The sequence below is a fragment of the Rhipicephalus microplus genome, unplaced genomic scaffold (assembly GCF_043290135.1).
Source record: "Rhipicephalus microplus isolate Deutch F79 unplaced genomic scaffold, USDA_Rmic scaffold_18, whole genome shotgun sequence".
NCBI lineage: Eukaryota > Metazoa > Arthropoda > Arachnida > Ixodida > Ixodidae > Rhipicephalus > Rhipicephalus microplus.
In genome coordinates, this window is record NW_027464591.1 from 5,144,783 (window position 1) to 5,162,964 (window position 18,182).

Genomic DNA, 18,182 nt, shown 5'->3' on the forward strand with positions numbered 1-18,182 from the left:
TAACGAGGAAACTCGTTCCGCTCGTTCATGTGCAGATTGAAGCACATGAACGAGCGGTATACATACTAAAGATAAACAGGTAAACTGAGTTTGTTAAGCTGGGAACAAGGATGGTTCTGCCGAAAACAAAAATACGGAGTAAAATAACAGAAAATGAACTAGAAATCTCGGAAGGGTATGAGACACCTTAAGTGGTGCAAGGTAGATTAGCGAGTGTGTCTGCGTGTTCGTTTATTCCAGAGTTTAGTGTACCGAACTTGTAGATTAGAAACGACTCGCGCAATTCCCGCTCATGATGTGAGCGGAAACCGGATTCCAGTACCGTTGCTTTAATATTGTCGAAAGAATGACCAGGCATTGCTAGATGTTTCGATAGAGGCCGATTTGTAAGGGTTTTGACATGCGACTTATGAACTTATGATTATTAAAACGAGTTCTAAACGGTGTTTCTGTATGGCCAATATATTGTAGATTACAGATATCGCATTCGAGCATGTATACTACGTTGGAACTGTCACAATTTAGATTGCCCCTGATTGTTAACTGAAAGCCAGTGGATGAACTGATGACAGTTTGCGTAGTTACCATGTGCGCACACACCTTGCACCGCGACTTCCCACAAGGAGCGCAGCCATTTTGTTTACGGGCAGCGAGCTTAGACGAATAAAGAATATCACGGAGGTTACGTGCACGTCTGTACACCACTCTCGGTGGCTCTGCGAATACATTTTTAAGGCGCTTGCTTTGAGTTAATATTTTATGGTGTCGCTTCAAAATCGCGGTGACGTTTGGAGCTGACGTTGAATGGGTGAGCACAAGGTTAACCTGGGACGTACACAACGCCTTGGGGTCAGCGATGAGCAGGTCAGTTCGGTTTAGTTTGTCAGTGCGTTTTATTGCGTCATCAATTATTCCCCGTGGATATTTACGTAGAATGAGTGAACGTTTCAGGTCATGGCAATTCGAAAGGAAATCTTCGTGGCTGAAACATATTCTTTTAAACCTATGAGCTTGGCTGTACGGTATCCCTGTTTTGCAATGTCGGACGTGACTGCTATGGAAATGGAGGAGTTGACGCCTATCAGTCGGTTTGCGAAAGAGATTTGTGGAGAGCCGTCCTTCGCTAGCTGTGACGGTAACGTCAAGAAAGTTTATCGTTGTTGATGAGTAATTATGGGTGAAAGTAATGGCGGGGTGGGCATTGTTGAAATTCTTAATGAAGCTTAAGAGACTTGCTTCGCCATGTGGCCAAATCATGAAGATGTCATCGATGAAGCGTTTGTAGAAGCATGGCTTCAAAGGTGAATTCTCCATGAAGTTAGCTTCCAACAGGCCCATAAAGATATTTGCGTAGTTAGGACCTACTCTAGTGCCCATAGATGTCCCGTTTGTTTGAACGTAGTGCAAGTTATTGAATTCGAAGTTCTTTAGTTCTAAGATGAGCTTCATGAGAGTACCAATGGTTTCACCAACAACTGGCTTGTCAAAGCAACAATCATCGTAAGCCTTGATGAGAGCGCAAATGCCATCGTTGTGTGGAATGTTTGTGTACAAGGACGAGACGTCAAGTGTTACCTGAAAGCTATCGTCGGGAACACCTATGTCTAAAATGTCTTTCAAGAAGTGATTTGTGTCCTTTATAAATGATGAGAAAGTAGGTGGGATCCTGTTTATGAGGCTATCGACAAACCTGGATAAGTATTCAGTTACTGTTCCTATGCCAGAGATGATAGGGCGTCCGGGGTTATTTACTTTATGTATCTTGGGCAGAAGATAAAATCTACCTGCAACAGGGCTGAGTGGGACGAGTTACCGGGCTATCGTTTTATCGATCTTTTCATTTTTTACAAGTTGTGCGATTGCGTCCTGCAATTCGACCTTGTAGTCGTTTGTAGGATCGGTAGGGAGTGGCCTGTAGAAGTTTCGATCTGAGAGCTGCCTCTAAGCTTCACTTATATAGTCTCATTGATTAAGAATGACAATAGCACCACCTTTGTCTGCCGGCTTGATTATGATGTCGGGGTTATTTGCTAGCTCTGCGAGTGCCCTTTTTTCTTTTGTTGATAGGTTATGTCGATGGGGAGCACGAGGTTTGTAAGAATCTATGACATCTTGTTGTACAGCCTTAATATATAGGTCTAAGCACCTATCACGTTGCGGTGGTGGGGTCCAGTGTCTCTGCTGAGGCAGTAGCAGCCCGCTTCTGTGGTCACTAGAGTGATCGTAAAAATATTCTTTAAGGCGCATATTTCGGGCGAAGTTGTGAAGGTCCTTAATGAGCTGAAACTTATTGAACCCACTGTTTGCTGGACAAAAACTAAGGCCCTTCGATAAATGCAAAATGATACAATGGTTGATATGATACAATGATACAATGATGCAAAATGATACAATGATACATGCAAAATGATACAATGGTTGATAAAGCTGTCATCGTAACACTACGGAAGATGTCAAGTCCTAAACGGCAAGTGGTTCAGCGTATAAGCATGAACTGTGAACTGTGAAGCATGCATCCCCCTTATATGTCCGCTTAAACTTCTGATAGCCTCTCAGCTTTTAAGGCGACTTGTTTGCATGGCCCGCACTAACTTTTAGGACAACTATTGATATTAAATAATCAGAGAACACTAGTTTGGTATCATCGATTATCATGCACCGCAGGTCTCTATCAAACTAAGTAGCCTATTTAGCAAGCATATTCGCATTCTTGGCAATTGTTACAGCAATGCCGCCAAAAAAACACCAAAGAGCGTAAAGACATGGCGACGCTATATTCAGTGGCAGTGCTTACACACTAAAATGAATGACAGTGAAAACACCTTCAAAGCAGGAAAAAGTATGGTTGTGAGCTATGTATTTGGTATGTGTAAGTAGTGATTACATACAGGGTGGCAATATGAATTTCGTGTAATGAATTGCAGAACTTATCACTAGAGCATTTAGTGTTAACAGCTTGGCACCTGCCAACTGCATTTAACCGCTACAACCTTTGAGAGGTATTCTCAGCGTTTCCTTTTATATTGGTCACAATCGACTGTACATTGCCGTCCGTCATGAAAGGGAACACGCGAGCGCGTGGCCTGCGCTCTGTGGCGGCTGTCTACCGGATCATCATCAAAGAACAATAAAAGAAAAGATGTTAGCTTTTGGCGTCATCTATTGGCAAAAAAACAAGTTATGGCCGCTGGACAAGCGCTGCAAGATACTGTAGGCAGCCATTGTAGAAAGCTAGTCACGTGTTCCCTTTTATAAAGAACGACAGTGTACAGCAAAGAGAAAAATGGGAGACTATAAGTAGCGTCAACGAGATACAGCTCTACTGAAGTGGTCTGCGACGATTAAGCGATGGCGCCAGGGTAGTTCGCCGTCGTCTTTTCCCCCGACTACGTCGGTATAAATGATCCAGTGAGTGCAACTTTCAAAAACAATCTAAAGGCTCGTTCACACCAAAAGCGGGGCTGCCAAAGCTGCAAAGCGGAGAGAAAGGAAAACGACGCGGCTAGTCTGATCGCTCCAGGACATATTTTTTGCCGCTCACCGACACTCGTCACTATGTCACAGCCAATCATAACGGCCACATGGCGGAGGCGCGGTGGTGGCACTGGTGTGCCTTTGGCATTATCATTGCCTAGCGATAGCGACACGCGCGCAAAAGCACGAGATTCCCTCCTCCTCTCCCGCGCAGCCAGCCAAAACAGGCTAGCGGTCTGAACAGGTGCACGCACTGGCTGCCTCACCACTACGAAAAGCACCTAGTCATTAAAGCCCACAATATCACATGCCTCAAAAGCAAATGCATCAGCATGCCATCCATGTCTGATTTGATTGATTTGTGGGGTTTAACGTCCCAAAACCACCATTTAAATATGAGAGACGCCGTAGTGGAGGGCTCCGGAAATTTTGACCGCCTGGGGTTCTTTAACGTGCACCCAAATCTGAGTACACGGGCCTACAACATTTCCGCCTCCATCGGAAATGCAGCCGCCGCAGCCGGGGATTGAACCCGCGACCTGCGGGTCAGCAGCCGAGTACCTTAGCCACTAGACCACCGCGGCGGGGCTCCATCCATGTCTTTACTAGACAAAAAAAATGCACACCTCACTGGTACGACACGTGTCTGTTAGTTTCGTCTGTCTTTCCTTTGCTTTGTAATAGGTACCGAGTGTTAGACGTAGGTCATATTTCTCGCCGATAAACTACAGTTATTTTGAACTTTGTGTGTGTTTCTTTTTGTGTCTCGATACATCGTGCGCCTCAGCTTCCATCAAGACGAATCCACAACAAACCCAAGTTGAAACCCTCGTCAATTGACGTCCGCGTGCTTAAAGCAACATCGGACGGAGGTAAGCAATTTTGATGGCCAGAGGTAACAAAATGATGCGAATACCATACACTCATTGGGAAGTCGTGGGCCTCAAGCATGCGTGCCTTGAGCCTTTCACTTCGATCGACATGCGGCCGCCTCAGCCGAGATTCGAACTAGCGACCTTCCTTCGGGGTCGCAGTCAAGAACCATAACCACTAAGTCATCGTGGCAGATGAACGATTCACACGGGCATTTATAATGGCAAACAATATTCGTGCAACTTCCTCGAATACGTGAAAACACTTACGCATCTTTAAACTGCCTCGCTGCCTCGCCCAAAAGGTACCATCTGTTGATGGCGTCCACTCGGTTCTGAAAATACAGTGTCAATTACAATCAGCCACAATTAGTTACCAGCGACTATAGATAATTTTTATTTAAGTTTTTTGTGACAACCTTTAAAAGCGCTATAAATACCGCCCTAGCACGCTGCACATGAAATGTCTCGACTAAAAATAAGAGATTTTCAGGCACGAAAAAATCAGATTTCAGGTGCCAAAAATATGCAGGAAAAAATTTGAGGCCCCATAATTGTTATTAGAGCAGAATAAATTTTTACAAAAACACCTTTTTTTTTTCAAAAAATACTAACGGCGCCTATGTCTACGACAAAAAAGCAAAAAGAAATGTTTGTAGTTTACGATGGTACAAAGGCGCCATTCATTTAGCATAGCCATGTAATCTTTTTTCACACAGGGTTTGCAGAACATGGTCTCTTATTTTAATGCCCAGAATACTGATTCAAGTGTCTGCCATAGAATAAACATACACCTGGGTCTCCTTCTTTTTTGACATGGCAGCACAGGAGCTAACAGCCAGACCACTAATAGGCCAGAAGGGTATTTTAGTCCCGTATTAACCAAGTTTAAGGGTCAATTTTTCCTCCGTCTGCGAAAACCTTAAGGGCCACTCACCAGGCCTCATAACAAATTTCAGTTTGACCGTGCCAGTTGTTGAAAGTGCGATGAGGAGCATTATGGCGCAAAAAAAAACTCGCGCCATACCCACGGAGTGAATGATTATGAGGGGGCAAAACTTGGCAGGGGGAAATTATCGGTAAACCGTAACTCTTCCGTGAGAAGTTTCCCCATTACATCATTACAAAGACGCAAGACTGTGCGTATATTATACAAATACACTTTTATTTTGTTCTTGTTAGTTTGTTGTTTCGTTTCTTCGTTTGCTCTTTTCGTTTCTTCGTTGTCATGGTGGCTGGTTTGCGAGGTCCTTTCATTATTACGGCTTTACGGTCCGTAAAATGAAGCGAAAAAGCTTCTTGTACTGGCTGCAGTGGGAAGTTTGTAAACACTGTCTATGCACGTACCTCAGATCGTGGTAAGTTGCATATGGATACATCTGAGTGAGTATTTGGAAAGCATGGGCTGCACGATACAGTCATTGACAATGAGGTCTATCCAACAGGGCATTCGTCCGTCCGTCCGTCTGCCTGTCACTCACACTAGCGCCACCTGCTGAGTGAGTATTACAACTAGGAGGTTATGAACCGGTCGCAAACAGACATGCATGTACCGACCCACGGCATTAGGAGCTCCGCCCGTGAAATCTTGTGGTACGAAGCTTTAAATTGGGCACGCAACAACTTCCAGCGTCTAACCAAAATTTTTTATGTAACCTGGTGAAGCATTCTTCAAAAAATAAATGACAAACAAAACAAAAAGCGCGTGGGCATGATATTTTTTAGATTCGAAGCAGCTTTTACTAGCCTGTGTAACGCTGTCCCTCCGTCCGCACCGTTACCCTCGCCGCAGGTGTTGGAGCAATGCGAAGTAGCTCACGCCCTCATGGCAGTGCACCGTGACGCCTCTCTCTCTCGTCTGCCACGCGCTCGCCGCATATCAGCTTCCTCTTACTTCACACTTTCCATTGCTCGTGAAGCTCGAGCCTACTTCTCACTTGGGCATCGTCTCAACCGGGCGAGAAGCCACGAGCCAGCGGGTGCGCGAACTGCGCGCGCCTTGAGAATTTAGCGGCGCCGACTATGTGGACAGCCGATGGCGTTCGCGAATGGCGACGTCAACACCGACGGCACGCGGGTAACACTGACAAGATGCGAGCCAAGGAAGCCGAGCGCAAGTCTTGAACGCGTCCCATCTCCCATGTCTTTGCATTTCGAACAAGCGTTTACTCGAGTAAACGCAACACCGAGTTTCGCTTCAAGTCGTTCTTCCAGCACACGCGTCGACGCCCGTTTCAACCGGGTCAACGCCGCGCGTACCACTGCTGCTTCGCATGCCATCAGGGTTCCCTTGAAGTAAAGTTGAATGAAATAAATTAATTAAATGAATAAATTGAGATGGTTGAATGAGCGTAAGACAGGTGGATGGATGGACGTTTCAATCGACAAGAAAATCATTGCATTTAAAATACCGTCCACAATCATCTGTCCCAGAAAGCGACAGATAGTATACTAGAGCTACTGCAACCTCCAGCTGCCAGAAGTAATCTGTGCTACTACTGAAAAAAAGCACTTGAAGCAATTCAGTATAGTACGTAGGGAAATTGAAGGAAGCTCACTTTATTGGGTGACCTTTTTGGCCGATGTTGATGTTGTGTTTAGAATGATGATTTATTCTAACAAAAAAAAACAATCAAGTAAACCAATTAGATTCATTGATATGCGATGAAGTATCCTTTTTAAATCAATTACAAGAATCGTTCACAATACCCTTTATGGTGTTTTATCTGTAGCCTAGTACCTGAAAAGCACAAAACACTGGCACAACAGCAACAAGCTAGTTGATATTTACGAGGCCTCATATCGGCTCGTTAGTACAACACATTTTCAATCGGACGTTGGTTTTGATATTATGAGCACCCGGACTATTATGAAAAAAACAATGACAAAAAATAACAAACTTACAGCTCACAAGCAGACATATTGAAAAGCCAGCATCATCCTGATGAGCGATTTCCTTCATCATAGAGCAAACAAGACAGTGATGACATAGCATCATTTTCTGCAATCTAACTGGCCTCGACCAACGTTGCTAGACTAAACTCAGTTTCAAAGCTCCGTATCTTCGCCAGCGGAGAAGGATGAGACGAACGGTGGTCGTGAGAACTACACTCTAAAAAAATATCGAGTAAAAAGGGTGTCTTTTTGTCCCACAACAATAATCGTCATCAGGCTTGCGTGCACTTCCTTTCTTGAAAACTCGGCGCTGGCCACTTTCCTATCGAGAATGCAGTGTAACTTTGATAATGGGCATGTCGATCGTTACCGGTATGTACCGGGCGCGGGGCGATAGCGCAAGGATAGAACGCAATATAGATGACGATTATTGCTGTGAGACAAAAGACACCCTTCTTACTCGCTCTTTTTTTTTTAGAGTGTAGCGGCGCTGCAGTCTAATCTTGCGCTGCAGTTTGAACAGCGCAGCGTACCGCGGCGGTTCGCTGCGCTGTTCTTCGCGCCAGCTTCCCTGTTGTACTGTTATCGAACTTAACCATTCATCATGCGCTTCCAGTTGACATTCTCGCGTCGCATTTGTGGACTGGACAAGATCTCCTGTATAGATTGGCCCGGATGTTTTGCTCATCGCAAGTTGGCTAAGAATCAATGTCCTGCCTATACTTGCACTGTCTGCGTTCGGTTCAACCTCCAAGTACGGGAAATTTTACATGAATGAGCATTTTCAGCGTAAAAATTTAATGACGAGCGCTAGAATTTTAACCACTGTCATCTGGCCTAGACCAAAAGCCTCAACAAGTTGACTTACTGAAACACAAAAATGCTTCATAAAAAACAGTATTCATGTCTTCAACTAGTTACAAAAAATAAAAGACTTTCTTCAAGAAACGGTACCTGTGCTTCGCACTGTTCATCAAACGAGTCTTGGTGACAGCTACCAATCGAAAGCAGAGAGCGAAACGTTACAGCAACTTCACATCCTTTCTCTCGACAGTTTTCTCACTTGCTTTTACTGTAAAAGAAACTCCGTGTAATGGATGATCTAAGCAGCCTTCTTGAAAACACCTCACCGGATCGAGTGCACTTTCATTTGGTTTGGGCACACCTGCTGCAGGGGTACTTGTGCGAGATGCTAGAGGCCCTCTTTGCACGTTGCCACTTCAATTTTTCACGAAGGTACCCACGGATGCAGTATACTCATGGTGCAGCTTACTCATGCAGTTGCAGCATACTTTGCAGATGCAGCATACTCATGCAATTGATTCACTTTTCTACGCCCGATTTAAAAGCTCTACTATAGTAACATGGTCTTAAATTGTTTTGATCGTCTGGTCACTCTCCCGGGTTATTTTTGTTGGAGGTTAGAACTACCATTCAGTATGCGCTTTGATCATGCTCTAAAATTAAGGGGGGATGAGAGTCTTAAAATAGCACAAAGTTGTAAAAAAATGCTGACATTTCGAAAATTGCAATTTGAGGTGTTTGTAGTCAGAAGTATGTTTTGAAAAATTTTATATTATGGCAAAATACCATTTATTTTTGTTAAAAGCTTCATATATAAAATTAAAAATGTTTTGAAAACTGGAAACGCAATTTTCTTGGCATTGTTATTTTTATGAAGTGAATCTGCTTTACAGAAGTCATAAGGAAGCTTCTGTGAAGATACCTAAACAAACTTGATATCATTCTTTTCGGCAGCACTTGCACTACAGGCTAAAGCTTTTCTTTTTCTCTAAACCTTGATGGAATCGTAATTATATGATAAATACCAACTAATTACTCGAAGCTGGTTTTTACCTTCCAAGTTTAAAAATTATTTCTAATCAAAGAAATAGTTGTTTTGACATCTAGTTTGCCTTAAGGCTCGTGCACACCGGCGACTAGCTGCGGTCGCATGACCATTTGCGCGTGGTTGACAACAGTCGCGAATGGTCGCAAAGCGACTGCTTTGGCAACTAGCTTCCTGACCGATTTTCCAATCGCACGACTGCAGTCGCAAAGCTGCTGGAACCAATCAGCACTGCTCATTCTTTTTGTTTTTTTTTTTTATTTCAGTGGCCTGCTGCCACCAGATACAAACGAATGCGTTCCTCTGGGTCTGTAGCACCATGGCCACCACGGAATACTTGGCTTGGAGATGGCGGGGCGAAGCAGCTCAAGCAAAGTGTCGAATTCACGTGGCGGCATTCGCAAGAAAGTAAAAACCATCAAAGTAAAGAGAAAATAAATTGTACAATATATCTTTCCCCCGTATTCAGAATCTTTTTTGTCTTGAAGTTGACTTGTGCAGTGCGTTTGGAACACATTTGTGTTTCATGCCTTCGCAACGACTTAAGCCACCACATTCGAGACGCGTTTGTGCTGCATTGGAGGCTGTGGCAAGACAACATATATTCAAGAGCGCCACTGAATATGCACGACTCTCGGAAATACTCCTCGTCGTGTCAGCGCAGCTCGGGAGGTAGGTGGCTTGCATGGCCGGCAAACTCTCGCGATCGAAAAGACGGTCACGCCCAACACCGGCTTTATAAAGACGATAGTCTTTCTTGGGGACCTTCGGCGCAAAAATTTTGGTCTGTCTGTACATTTGTCTGTGTGTCCATTACAGTATCGGGTACCCTAAACCGCACCACACGATACCCCAAATGGCCGACCCCATCCGCAGCATCCACCAATATTGCTATAGGTTCAGCGTTCATACTTGTGCGAGTGTCAATTAAAAAGCCAATATTGTGCATATCTGAGCCACCATAACAACACGTATATATTCTGTATGTGCGTCTTTTACTAGAAAAGGCATACATGAGGAATTCTAAGGACGGTAGCGTTTATCCCGCTGCGCTGACCATGCAACGCTTGCACGAAAATGCGAGTGTTTCTAACGCTTTGCTAAGACGACACGGTGGTGGAACCTACCCATCGCCTTGCCTTCTACACCTTATCACCGTGGGCAGGGCAAGTTATCCATATAATTGTCGCAAAAAAAAAGAATTAGACACTCGTACGTGTCAACAACAGTCATAGACAGCCACAGTCATTTTGTATTGCAACGACTTTGGTTGTCTACCTCTGGTTGCTGAATGCGTAGTTTTGTAAAGCAACTTTGACACGTATAACGAGAATATATTCGAGGCCAATTCGTTTGTAGAAGAATGTGCCAAATATGTGTGCGCCCGCTCTTTTATTCTCAGCGCAAAGGGAAGCGCATACCTGGACATACGGACAGAAAGACACATAGGTAGGCAGACAGACATACTCGTAGAAAATGCGTGGCATTTAAAAGGGACGCTATGCAACCATTTGCACTTGTTCTCTCATCATGCGCGACGCATCCGGAGATGTACACCATGCAGTATTGCAAAAGCGAGTATGTCACCTTGCGCATGTCTTCCCCGACGAGTGTCCATGAGTTGAAGTCCATTTGTATCCCGTAGCATGCCATCATTGAAGGGTTCACGTACACGGGCTTACGGTCCCCGATCGTGGTCGTGAAATTCGCTGTAGGGGCATAACATAAACTATTTGTTGTCCAAGTCAACAACTTTTGTCACTTGAGTTGTACTGTCTTTAGAGCCTAATAATTTGTTGTTGCAAGAATATATATATTCCGTCATCTGATGCTAGTCTTTTAGCTGCAAAAATGAACACCCATCTTCGTGCGTAAGTGGTAAAGCAGTATTTGGCAAGTGTATTCAACATTTTGTCTGCCCTCTAATCCACGCTCCTAAACAAGGCGTGGACACGAATTCAAAATAACAATGGCGCAAGGTACAAGGAATGTCACGAACGCTTCTTAAATTTATCTTTATTGGCATAGCAATGGTTCAACGTACAACGCATGGTTACATCTACTAACACGCTTGATGCTGTCACAAATGTCATACAGGAGTGGGCATTACCCTAGAAGCACAAGCTATAAGTAACATTAGCAGACACTGTATGCACATGCCACCCATGCGCATGGGATCTGCGGGATCGCACTCGTGCACATGGCCAGTTTTTATCGTGTGCTATCACACATTCAGATTTAACCATCATTTAACCTGTCACAATGGCTTGACATTGAACACCGATGTGTCGGCCTTAACCATATGAAGTCTTTCTGTCCGATTTGAGCAGCAGGGCCAGGAGAAAAAAATGTTGGAAATAAAAAGAAAAAAAACTCAGTCTGTAAACAAAGGGCGCAATAATTGCAAAACCAACAAAAGCACCACCGATAAGTGCAAGTGCTGGCTTCCAGAGCTTCAATTGTTCACAGAGGTCAATAGCATAGCACACCACCTTGTATGAAGGAATAGTATTCACAAATATAACTATTCAGACCTGGGCAATCGCACACTGCTTGAGCTGCTCACCGACTTCATTTTTTTTTTTGCATGCCGGTCACTAAAAATACGCTGCTCACTTTTGGCGTATAAGTAATCTCTCTGCGTGACAAAGGCACTTTCACCGACACTCAGCAGTTTGCTGTGTTGTAATTTGCTTCAGAAGTCCACAAACGTGGACACATGTATAGTGATGCGGGTAATGCACCAGTGCTCTCAAATACCATCTCTTACAATGACTTCTGGAGATACGCTTATTAGTGCCGTGAGCTACATTTTTAATAGCATAAATAAAATGACAAGGTGTAGATTTGCTTTCTCGAACGCACGCCCGTCAAATATAGAAGAGAAAGCGCTTTCCTTTTTCCCTGCTATAATTGTGCAATTGATCCGAGTTTGCTTGCTTTTCTTATGAAGCTGCATAGAAACTCTACTGCACTGATTTTCATACCTTTATTCTTGTTCAACCATGCCACCGCCACGGCAGAGGGTGCCCGCAAAGCGATGGTGCTATTGTGGCTGGCCGTGGCAAAGGGAGTCACAGTGTTGTCTCTGCGAAAGGCAATACAGTAAAAGCTCGTTAATTCGAATTCCACGGGAATTCTGGGCAATTTCAAATTAAACAAAATTCAAAATAATGAAAGTAAGCCAAAATGGGTGGATTTCGGGAGAGGGAGCATGAAAAATATTTATTGGCTAAAAGTTCGTGGTGACCGTCTGCTTCTTTTCCCTGAATGCCACAGTTGCGGCGCTGTTCCAGTGCACGAACGCGGCGCAGGGAATCCTCTTCACCCTCTTCAAAGCTGAAGAAGAGACGCGCCCCATTAAGTGCCTTTATCGCCTGAGACGCTGACGGGCGCACAGGCACTTCGTCATCTTCGTCTTCCTCTCCTGCTGGCTCTTCAGCAACAGGGTGTGCACCAGCTACTTGAGCGATAAAGTCTCCATCCGTCAGGGCACCACACACCGATGCACCGGTGTCAGTTTCAACATAATCGGCAAAACGTATACCCTGAAAAGTGTCGTGCGATGCCACTGGCATGAGCTCCTCAGCCCCATCCACGCCGATGTCGCAACTATCCTGCGCACTTACAGCTACAAATCCACTGTGGCGATTGTGGTAGTAGTCACCTGTTTCCATGCGCGCACCAACATGTTCATGGCAGTGAGCAACGTAATGATGAAGTCCTTCCTGCCACCCGCACACAAAATCATTCTCTCCAGCATGTGACGCCTATAAAAGCATTTGATGATCCTGATCACACCATGGTTGATCGGCTGTAGGGCCGCAGTCATGTTTGCTGGAAGGAACACCAACTTCGTCGCTCTAAGCTCAACGTCGACTTTGCACGCCGAACAGTTGTTGACGACAAGAAGAACGCGTCTGCCGCGCAGTTCCATTCGCCTGTCGAATTTCAGTAGCCACTTCCTGATTAGGTCACCAGTCATCCAGGCTTTCTCCTTTGTGGCGTACTCCGTCGGGAGTGACCGAATGTTCTTGAAGCACCTCGGCTTGAGTGTTTGCCAATCGCAAAAAGGGGGCACCTTTTTTGTACTGGTCATATTTGCGGCGACCAGAACAGTGACACGCTCTTTGCTGCGCTTGCCGCCGGCTCAGCTGTCGCCCTTGTAAATGATCGTCTTGCCTGGCTGCAACTTGAAAAATAACACTGTCTCCTCAGCGTTAAACACTGCCTGTGGCGAGTAGCTCTGCAGGGTGTACTGCTGCAGGGTGTCGCTTCTCTAAGTAGTACATGTTTAGGCGTCCCCTTCCTTTGCCTCGTCGGATAATGTGTAGAATACAAGATTGTGCCGCTCCCTGAAATGATGAAGCCATCCCTCGGAGATGACAAAATCTTGAATGTTCAAGCGCAGGACGAAATCGGCTGCCTTGGCTATGACGATTGGGCCGCTCAATGCGATACTCTGGGCTCTCATTTCTTTAACCCAGATGATTGAAGCTGACTCCAGTTCTGGAAATATCGCTGTCCTTTGCCTTTTCCGGCTGGCGCCAAAATCCGCAGCTTCTTAGGCATTTCAAATGGCCGTCCTGTCCCGCATGTAGGTTGAGAACGTGCTTGGAAATATGCCGTGCTTCTTCGCCATTTTATATTTGCTCGACTTCCCTTGGTCAACCTTTCGAAAAATCTCCACCTTCTCCTTGACAGTCTTCGCGCAGTAGTTTACCCGTGGAATCTTGCAACTTCGATGTGGAATAAGATGGCTTAACGGCGTGAACGAACAACGTGCTCGAGCAACAAAGTGACGCTGCTGGGTGCGGCCTAAGACTGCTAGGACTACTCCGCCGACCCATCAGTGTCCCGCGTATGCAAGTGGCGCCAGGCGCCGCGATAGCAGGACGGCGACGGAAAAAGAAAAGTGCTCTCCCGATTTCGGAGGCCATATGCACGCCCTTTGCTCAGAGGCCCCTCAAGAGCTAAAAAAAAATCGGTCGTGGCACCCATCGTTCGGCCGTAAAAGCTTCCACTAGTGTTTGACGGCGATGATGCTCGACGGCGCGCGCTTCGAATCACCCGTAGAGGCAACAATTTCTGTTCGAATTAATGAATTGTTTTACACATGCTCTCCTACGCACTGCGGACCGAACTGCGGCGACCATTTGAATTATCCGAAATTTCGAATTAACGAGGTGTGAATGAACGGGCTTTCATTTGTACCAGTGAAGGTGCACGAATGAGATGCCTAGAATATTCTCTGTGGCCCGCAACAACAGGCTTCGCATGTTAGACAACATGCCCCACATGTTCCCTCGAAATATGGCACCGATATTTTGCTACCACGGGACTGTAAGTGAATATTTGGGCTCATTATTATCTGTAGTCTTACGTCCCACAATCACGATAACATTATGACAGCCGCCGTAGTGGAGGGCTCTGGAGATTTCGATCATCTGATGTTCTTTGACGTGTACCGACATCGAAGTGTACGCCATCCTCTACCACCATTTCACCTCCATAGAAACGCGACCAGCTCGGCTGATATCGAACCCGCGACCTTCGGGTCAGCAGCCGAACAGCGTAATTAACCACCGGGGCGGACCATCTGTCAGAGTTCCACAGAGATACAGCAAAATGATATACCGAACAAGCCCATGAAATAGGAACTTACATGCATTTACACCTGCAATGCATGAACTGGTGTAAGTGCCTATTTCTTGCGCTGATTTGATATATGGTTTTACTGTGTCCTTGTCGAGTTTAGACGAATGACCTGACTCAATGCGACAGCGGTTATGCTGCTTGGCTGCTGACTCAAAGGTAGCGGCTTCGATACCAGCCGAGGTGGTCGCATTCACACAAGAACATTTAAGTACAAAACATTATTCTATAGGCAATATATATGCGACCGCAGATAAGCTATATGCACATGAATACTCTTGCCGCAAGCTGGTAATGAAACTTTGTCATATGTGGCGGACTATAATGGCCCAGCACCACATAAAGAGTCTACCTTATGAATTTATTTCAAAATAGTGATGTTATAACGTTTAATAAGATTTGTGACACATTTGAAATTTCAAAACTACGAGCCAACTTATCCTCATGACAACATTGGTAGCAGATAAGTTTGACTCAACTTCTTTATAAATTGACTTGATTCAACTTTCGAGGCGTTTCAGTGTCGCCTCGAAACTGAAATGCGAGTTGGCTTCGTTTTCTCGCAGTGAATCCTAAATATAGAAGATAAACTAAGCCGTGAATTAATTCTAAACAGTTCCGCTGGTGCTGACTGAGCGGTGGTGTAACCGACATGCCGTGTCTTCTAGGCCTGTGAAGCGGGATGCACCGTGCATTCGAAAACCTTAGGTAACTGACATTAAAGTGGCATAAACGTAGAGCTGTGTGTGTGCTCACATTGTTTCTATCCCGCAGACTTCAGAAAATTCGAACACGCCGAACAATCATTGCATCTTGAGAGAACTGTGGCTGCCTCAAGAGGCATGGCTTACGCGTTTTTCCACGAAATTGTCTTGGTGGTTCCAAGCGTGCGCTCCAGCTCCTTCGTCTTGAAGCCTTCCTGGCGCCACACCATGAGATGGTCCTTGGTGACGTCCTGCGTGCGCGCATGCGTCACTTTCAGAGCCAGACTTCGAACGCATACAGTAATGTGCACACGTCAGTGACAGCTACTTTGGTCCAATTGTATTTAGGGCAGCGCATGTGTCGTACTAGTACTTCGACCTATTGCGCACCGGCTGTGGCTTTCTAATTTGTGCACACTTTTCATTCTTTTTTTTTTTGATGCAGTGAATTTAACAGCACGTTTAATTTGGGTGAACTCATAATTATTATGAGAAATTTTAGCATGGCTGACAGAGACATCTGAGTGATCTTACACACGGTGAGACATCTGCATTTTTTTCTAGAAACCGCTGTACGTGACACTGTTTGGCAGCGGCATTCAGATAATAAGTACGTGTCACGTCACCTGTAGGAGACGTTACACCTAGAGCAGCATATCGAAGTTTTCATGACAGATTACGTCCGAAGACTGTGAGCGTCGGAAAGGGGAACTTACAGGTTCGAAGATGGTTAGCTCTTCGTCGGTGGTTGTACTTTTAAGCACGTGATCAGCCACGTATTTCTGCAGGTGCAAGAAGATTCACCTACGTTAGTTCGAGTGCACGATAGTGGGCATGAGATCTCATGTTTAACATACCCGTAGCGCTGTCTGCGTCTTTGCGTCACCCAGTAAAATGTGTGCCATCCTGAACGCCAGTAAGTCCTAAAGAGACAAGCGCAATCGTTGAAGTATAGATCAAGATGTGCGCAAAGTGTGTTAACTAGTACAAAGCATACATGATGAAAGGTCAATGCTAAGTGAAAGCAATCTCAAGTGTGGTGCACTTTACGGACCGCAAATGAATGATTTCTTCCCCGCTATGGCGCCTATAGCAGGCTGCGCGGGATTGATTGGGAGCACCAGTGTCACCTAAGGGCAGGTGAATCACCGATCCGAAACACGCGACTGGGTATTCGAACCTACGACTCCTCGCTGAGCAGCACACACTGACAATTCCGCCACGCAGATTACACCATCCATCACGCTAACGGCGAACTATTCATATACTCCGAATGCCGCTGACGGTACGCAGAGGCCAGTTCTTCAGCAAGTTCATTATCGATCGCGAGATGGCGTCAAAGGCGCATCTGGAAAGCAGGAATCTTAGCAAGAGCTTTGCAGAAATTTGCCTCCAACCGAAAACCAGCGACAAGTGTGGGTGTCTACGAGAAAATATTAACGTAGCGGAAGCGAGCACATGTGATTGGATTGGAATCTATGCGATATTTATTTTGGTGGCACACCAACGACTGTCGGAGGAGTTCACCTTTAAGCTTAGGCTTTAACCGACTATCATTTGAATGCCTGTTCCGAAAATGCACTTTCATATATAGTTGCTATTTCAACACCACGGGCGCCAATGAATACTTAGTGTTATTTGGATTAACCGACAATAAGGTTAGGTAACTTCAAGATTCCACCCAAAAATTACTCCACCCAAAAATGCTTCCAAACAACGCTGGTGATTAAGCTGGTGACGGCAACCCAGCAGTAACTTGGGCATGAATTTTAAATGCGAAGCACTACTTAGCGAACCTCAGCGACTTTGAGCGTATCTATCTATCTATCTATCTATCTATCTATCTATCTATCTATCTATCTATCTATCTATCTATCTATCTATCTATATATATATATATCTAGCCGCCTACGACTTTTAGGTCTCCTGGCCGTTTCGATAATGGTATCGACACCAAACTTAGTATGGCTTAACACGACTGTTGAAGAACAAATTTGACAAGTCATAACATGAAAATCATGACATGTATGTCATGAATGTCAAAATTTACGTTTCATGGTCCTGTAGCTCTTGCGGTGGTTTCGTTCACATAGCATGTTGCAAAACTGGTATTTTATGGCATGATTGCATGGCGAACACTAGCGACAGACCCTAACATGAAAATTATGACATGCGTGTCATGTAACAACATGCTTACATGCTACGCTCATGACGCGCTCGCGGCAGTTTCGCTAGCTTCACATGTACCAAACTCGGTATTACGTGACGCGAACGGACGACATAGATAAATGATGTATCCAAACATGATAATCACGACATGCGTGTAATGTAACAACACGACTACGTGCCACAGTAGTCATGCGCTCGCGGCCGTTAGGCTATCTTCACATATGTGAAATTTGATAATACGTAATTCCAATGAATCACGAAGGTATGTGACTAGGTCAAACATGACAATCATGAAATTCGTGTCATGTGACAACATGACAACAAGCCACAGTCATTGCGCCAGTACATTTCGACGTGACGCGGTGTGCGTGCTTGCCGGCGTTGCCATGCCAGGCACCGGTCCTGCCATATACTCGCAGGCGCGTGCCGCGCTGCGTTCCTTTGACGCATACGTGTTTCAGCACGTCCAACGTCCCTCCGTCACGAAAAAAGGGAGACGCAGTGTTGTCTGGGAAACGCATCGGCGCGAAATGCAGCATGTCGCATTTCGCGCTGGTTGCCGTC

General features: G+C 45.2%; 1 protein-coding gene across 1 annotated transcript; it reads right to left on the bottom strand.

Annotated features, from left to right (window-relative positions):
- Nucleotides 1-4,582: 4,582 nt before the first annotated feature.
- On the bottom strand, nucleotides 4,583-15,694 carry LOC142785138 (uncharacterized). Its single transcript, XM_075883581.1, has 4 exons — nucleotides 15,597-15,694; nucleotides 12,078-12,178; nucleotides 10,678-10,799; nucleotides 4,583-4,681 (listed from the first exon to the last, which is right to left on the bottom strand). The coding sequence occupies exons 1-4, from the start codon at nucleotides 15,677-15,679 to the stop codon at nucleotides 4,613-4,615; spliced, it is 375 nt and encodes a 124-aa protein (XP_075739696.1). The 5' UTR covers nucleotides 15,680-15,694; the 3' UTR covers nucleotides 4,583-4,612.
- Nucleotides 15,695-18,182: the final 2,488 nt, after the last annotated feature.

Excerpts from the sequence above, each read along its gene's own strand:
- LOC142785138 (XM_075883581.1), bottom strand. The coding sequence starts at position 15,679 with ATGGTGTGGCGCCAGGAAGGCTTCAAGACGAAGGAGCTGGAGCGCACG. Across the intron at positions 12,179-15,596 it reads ACAATTTCGTGGAAAAACGC|AGACAACACTGTGACTCCCT; the intron begins GTAAGCCATGCC and ends TGCCTTTCGCAG. Across the intron at positions 10,800-12,077 it reads ATGGTTGAACAAGAATAAAG|CGAATTTCACGACCACGATC; the intron begins GTATGAAAATCA and ends ATGCCCCTACAG.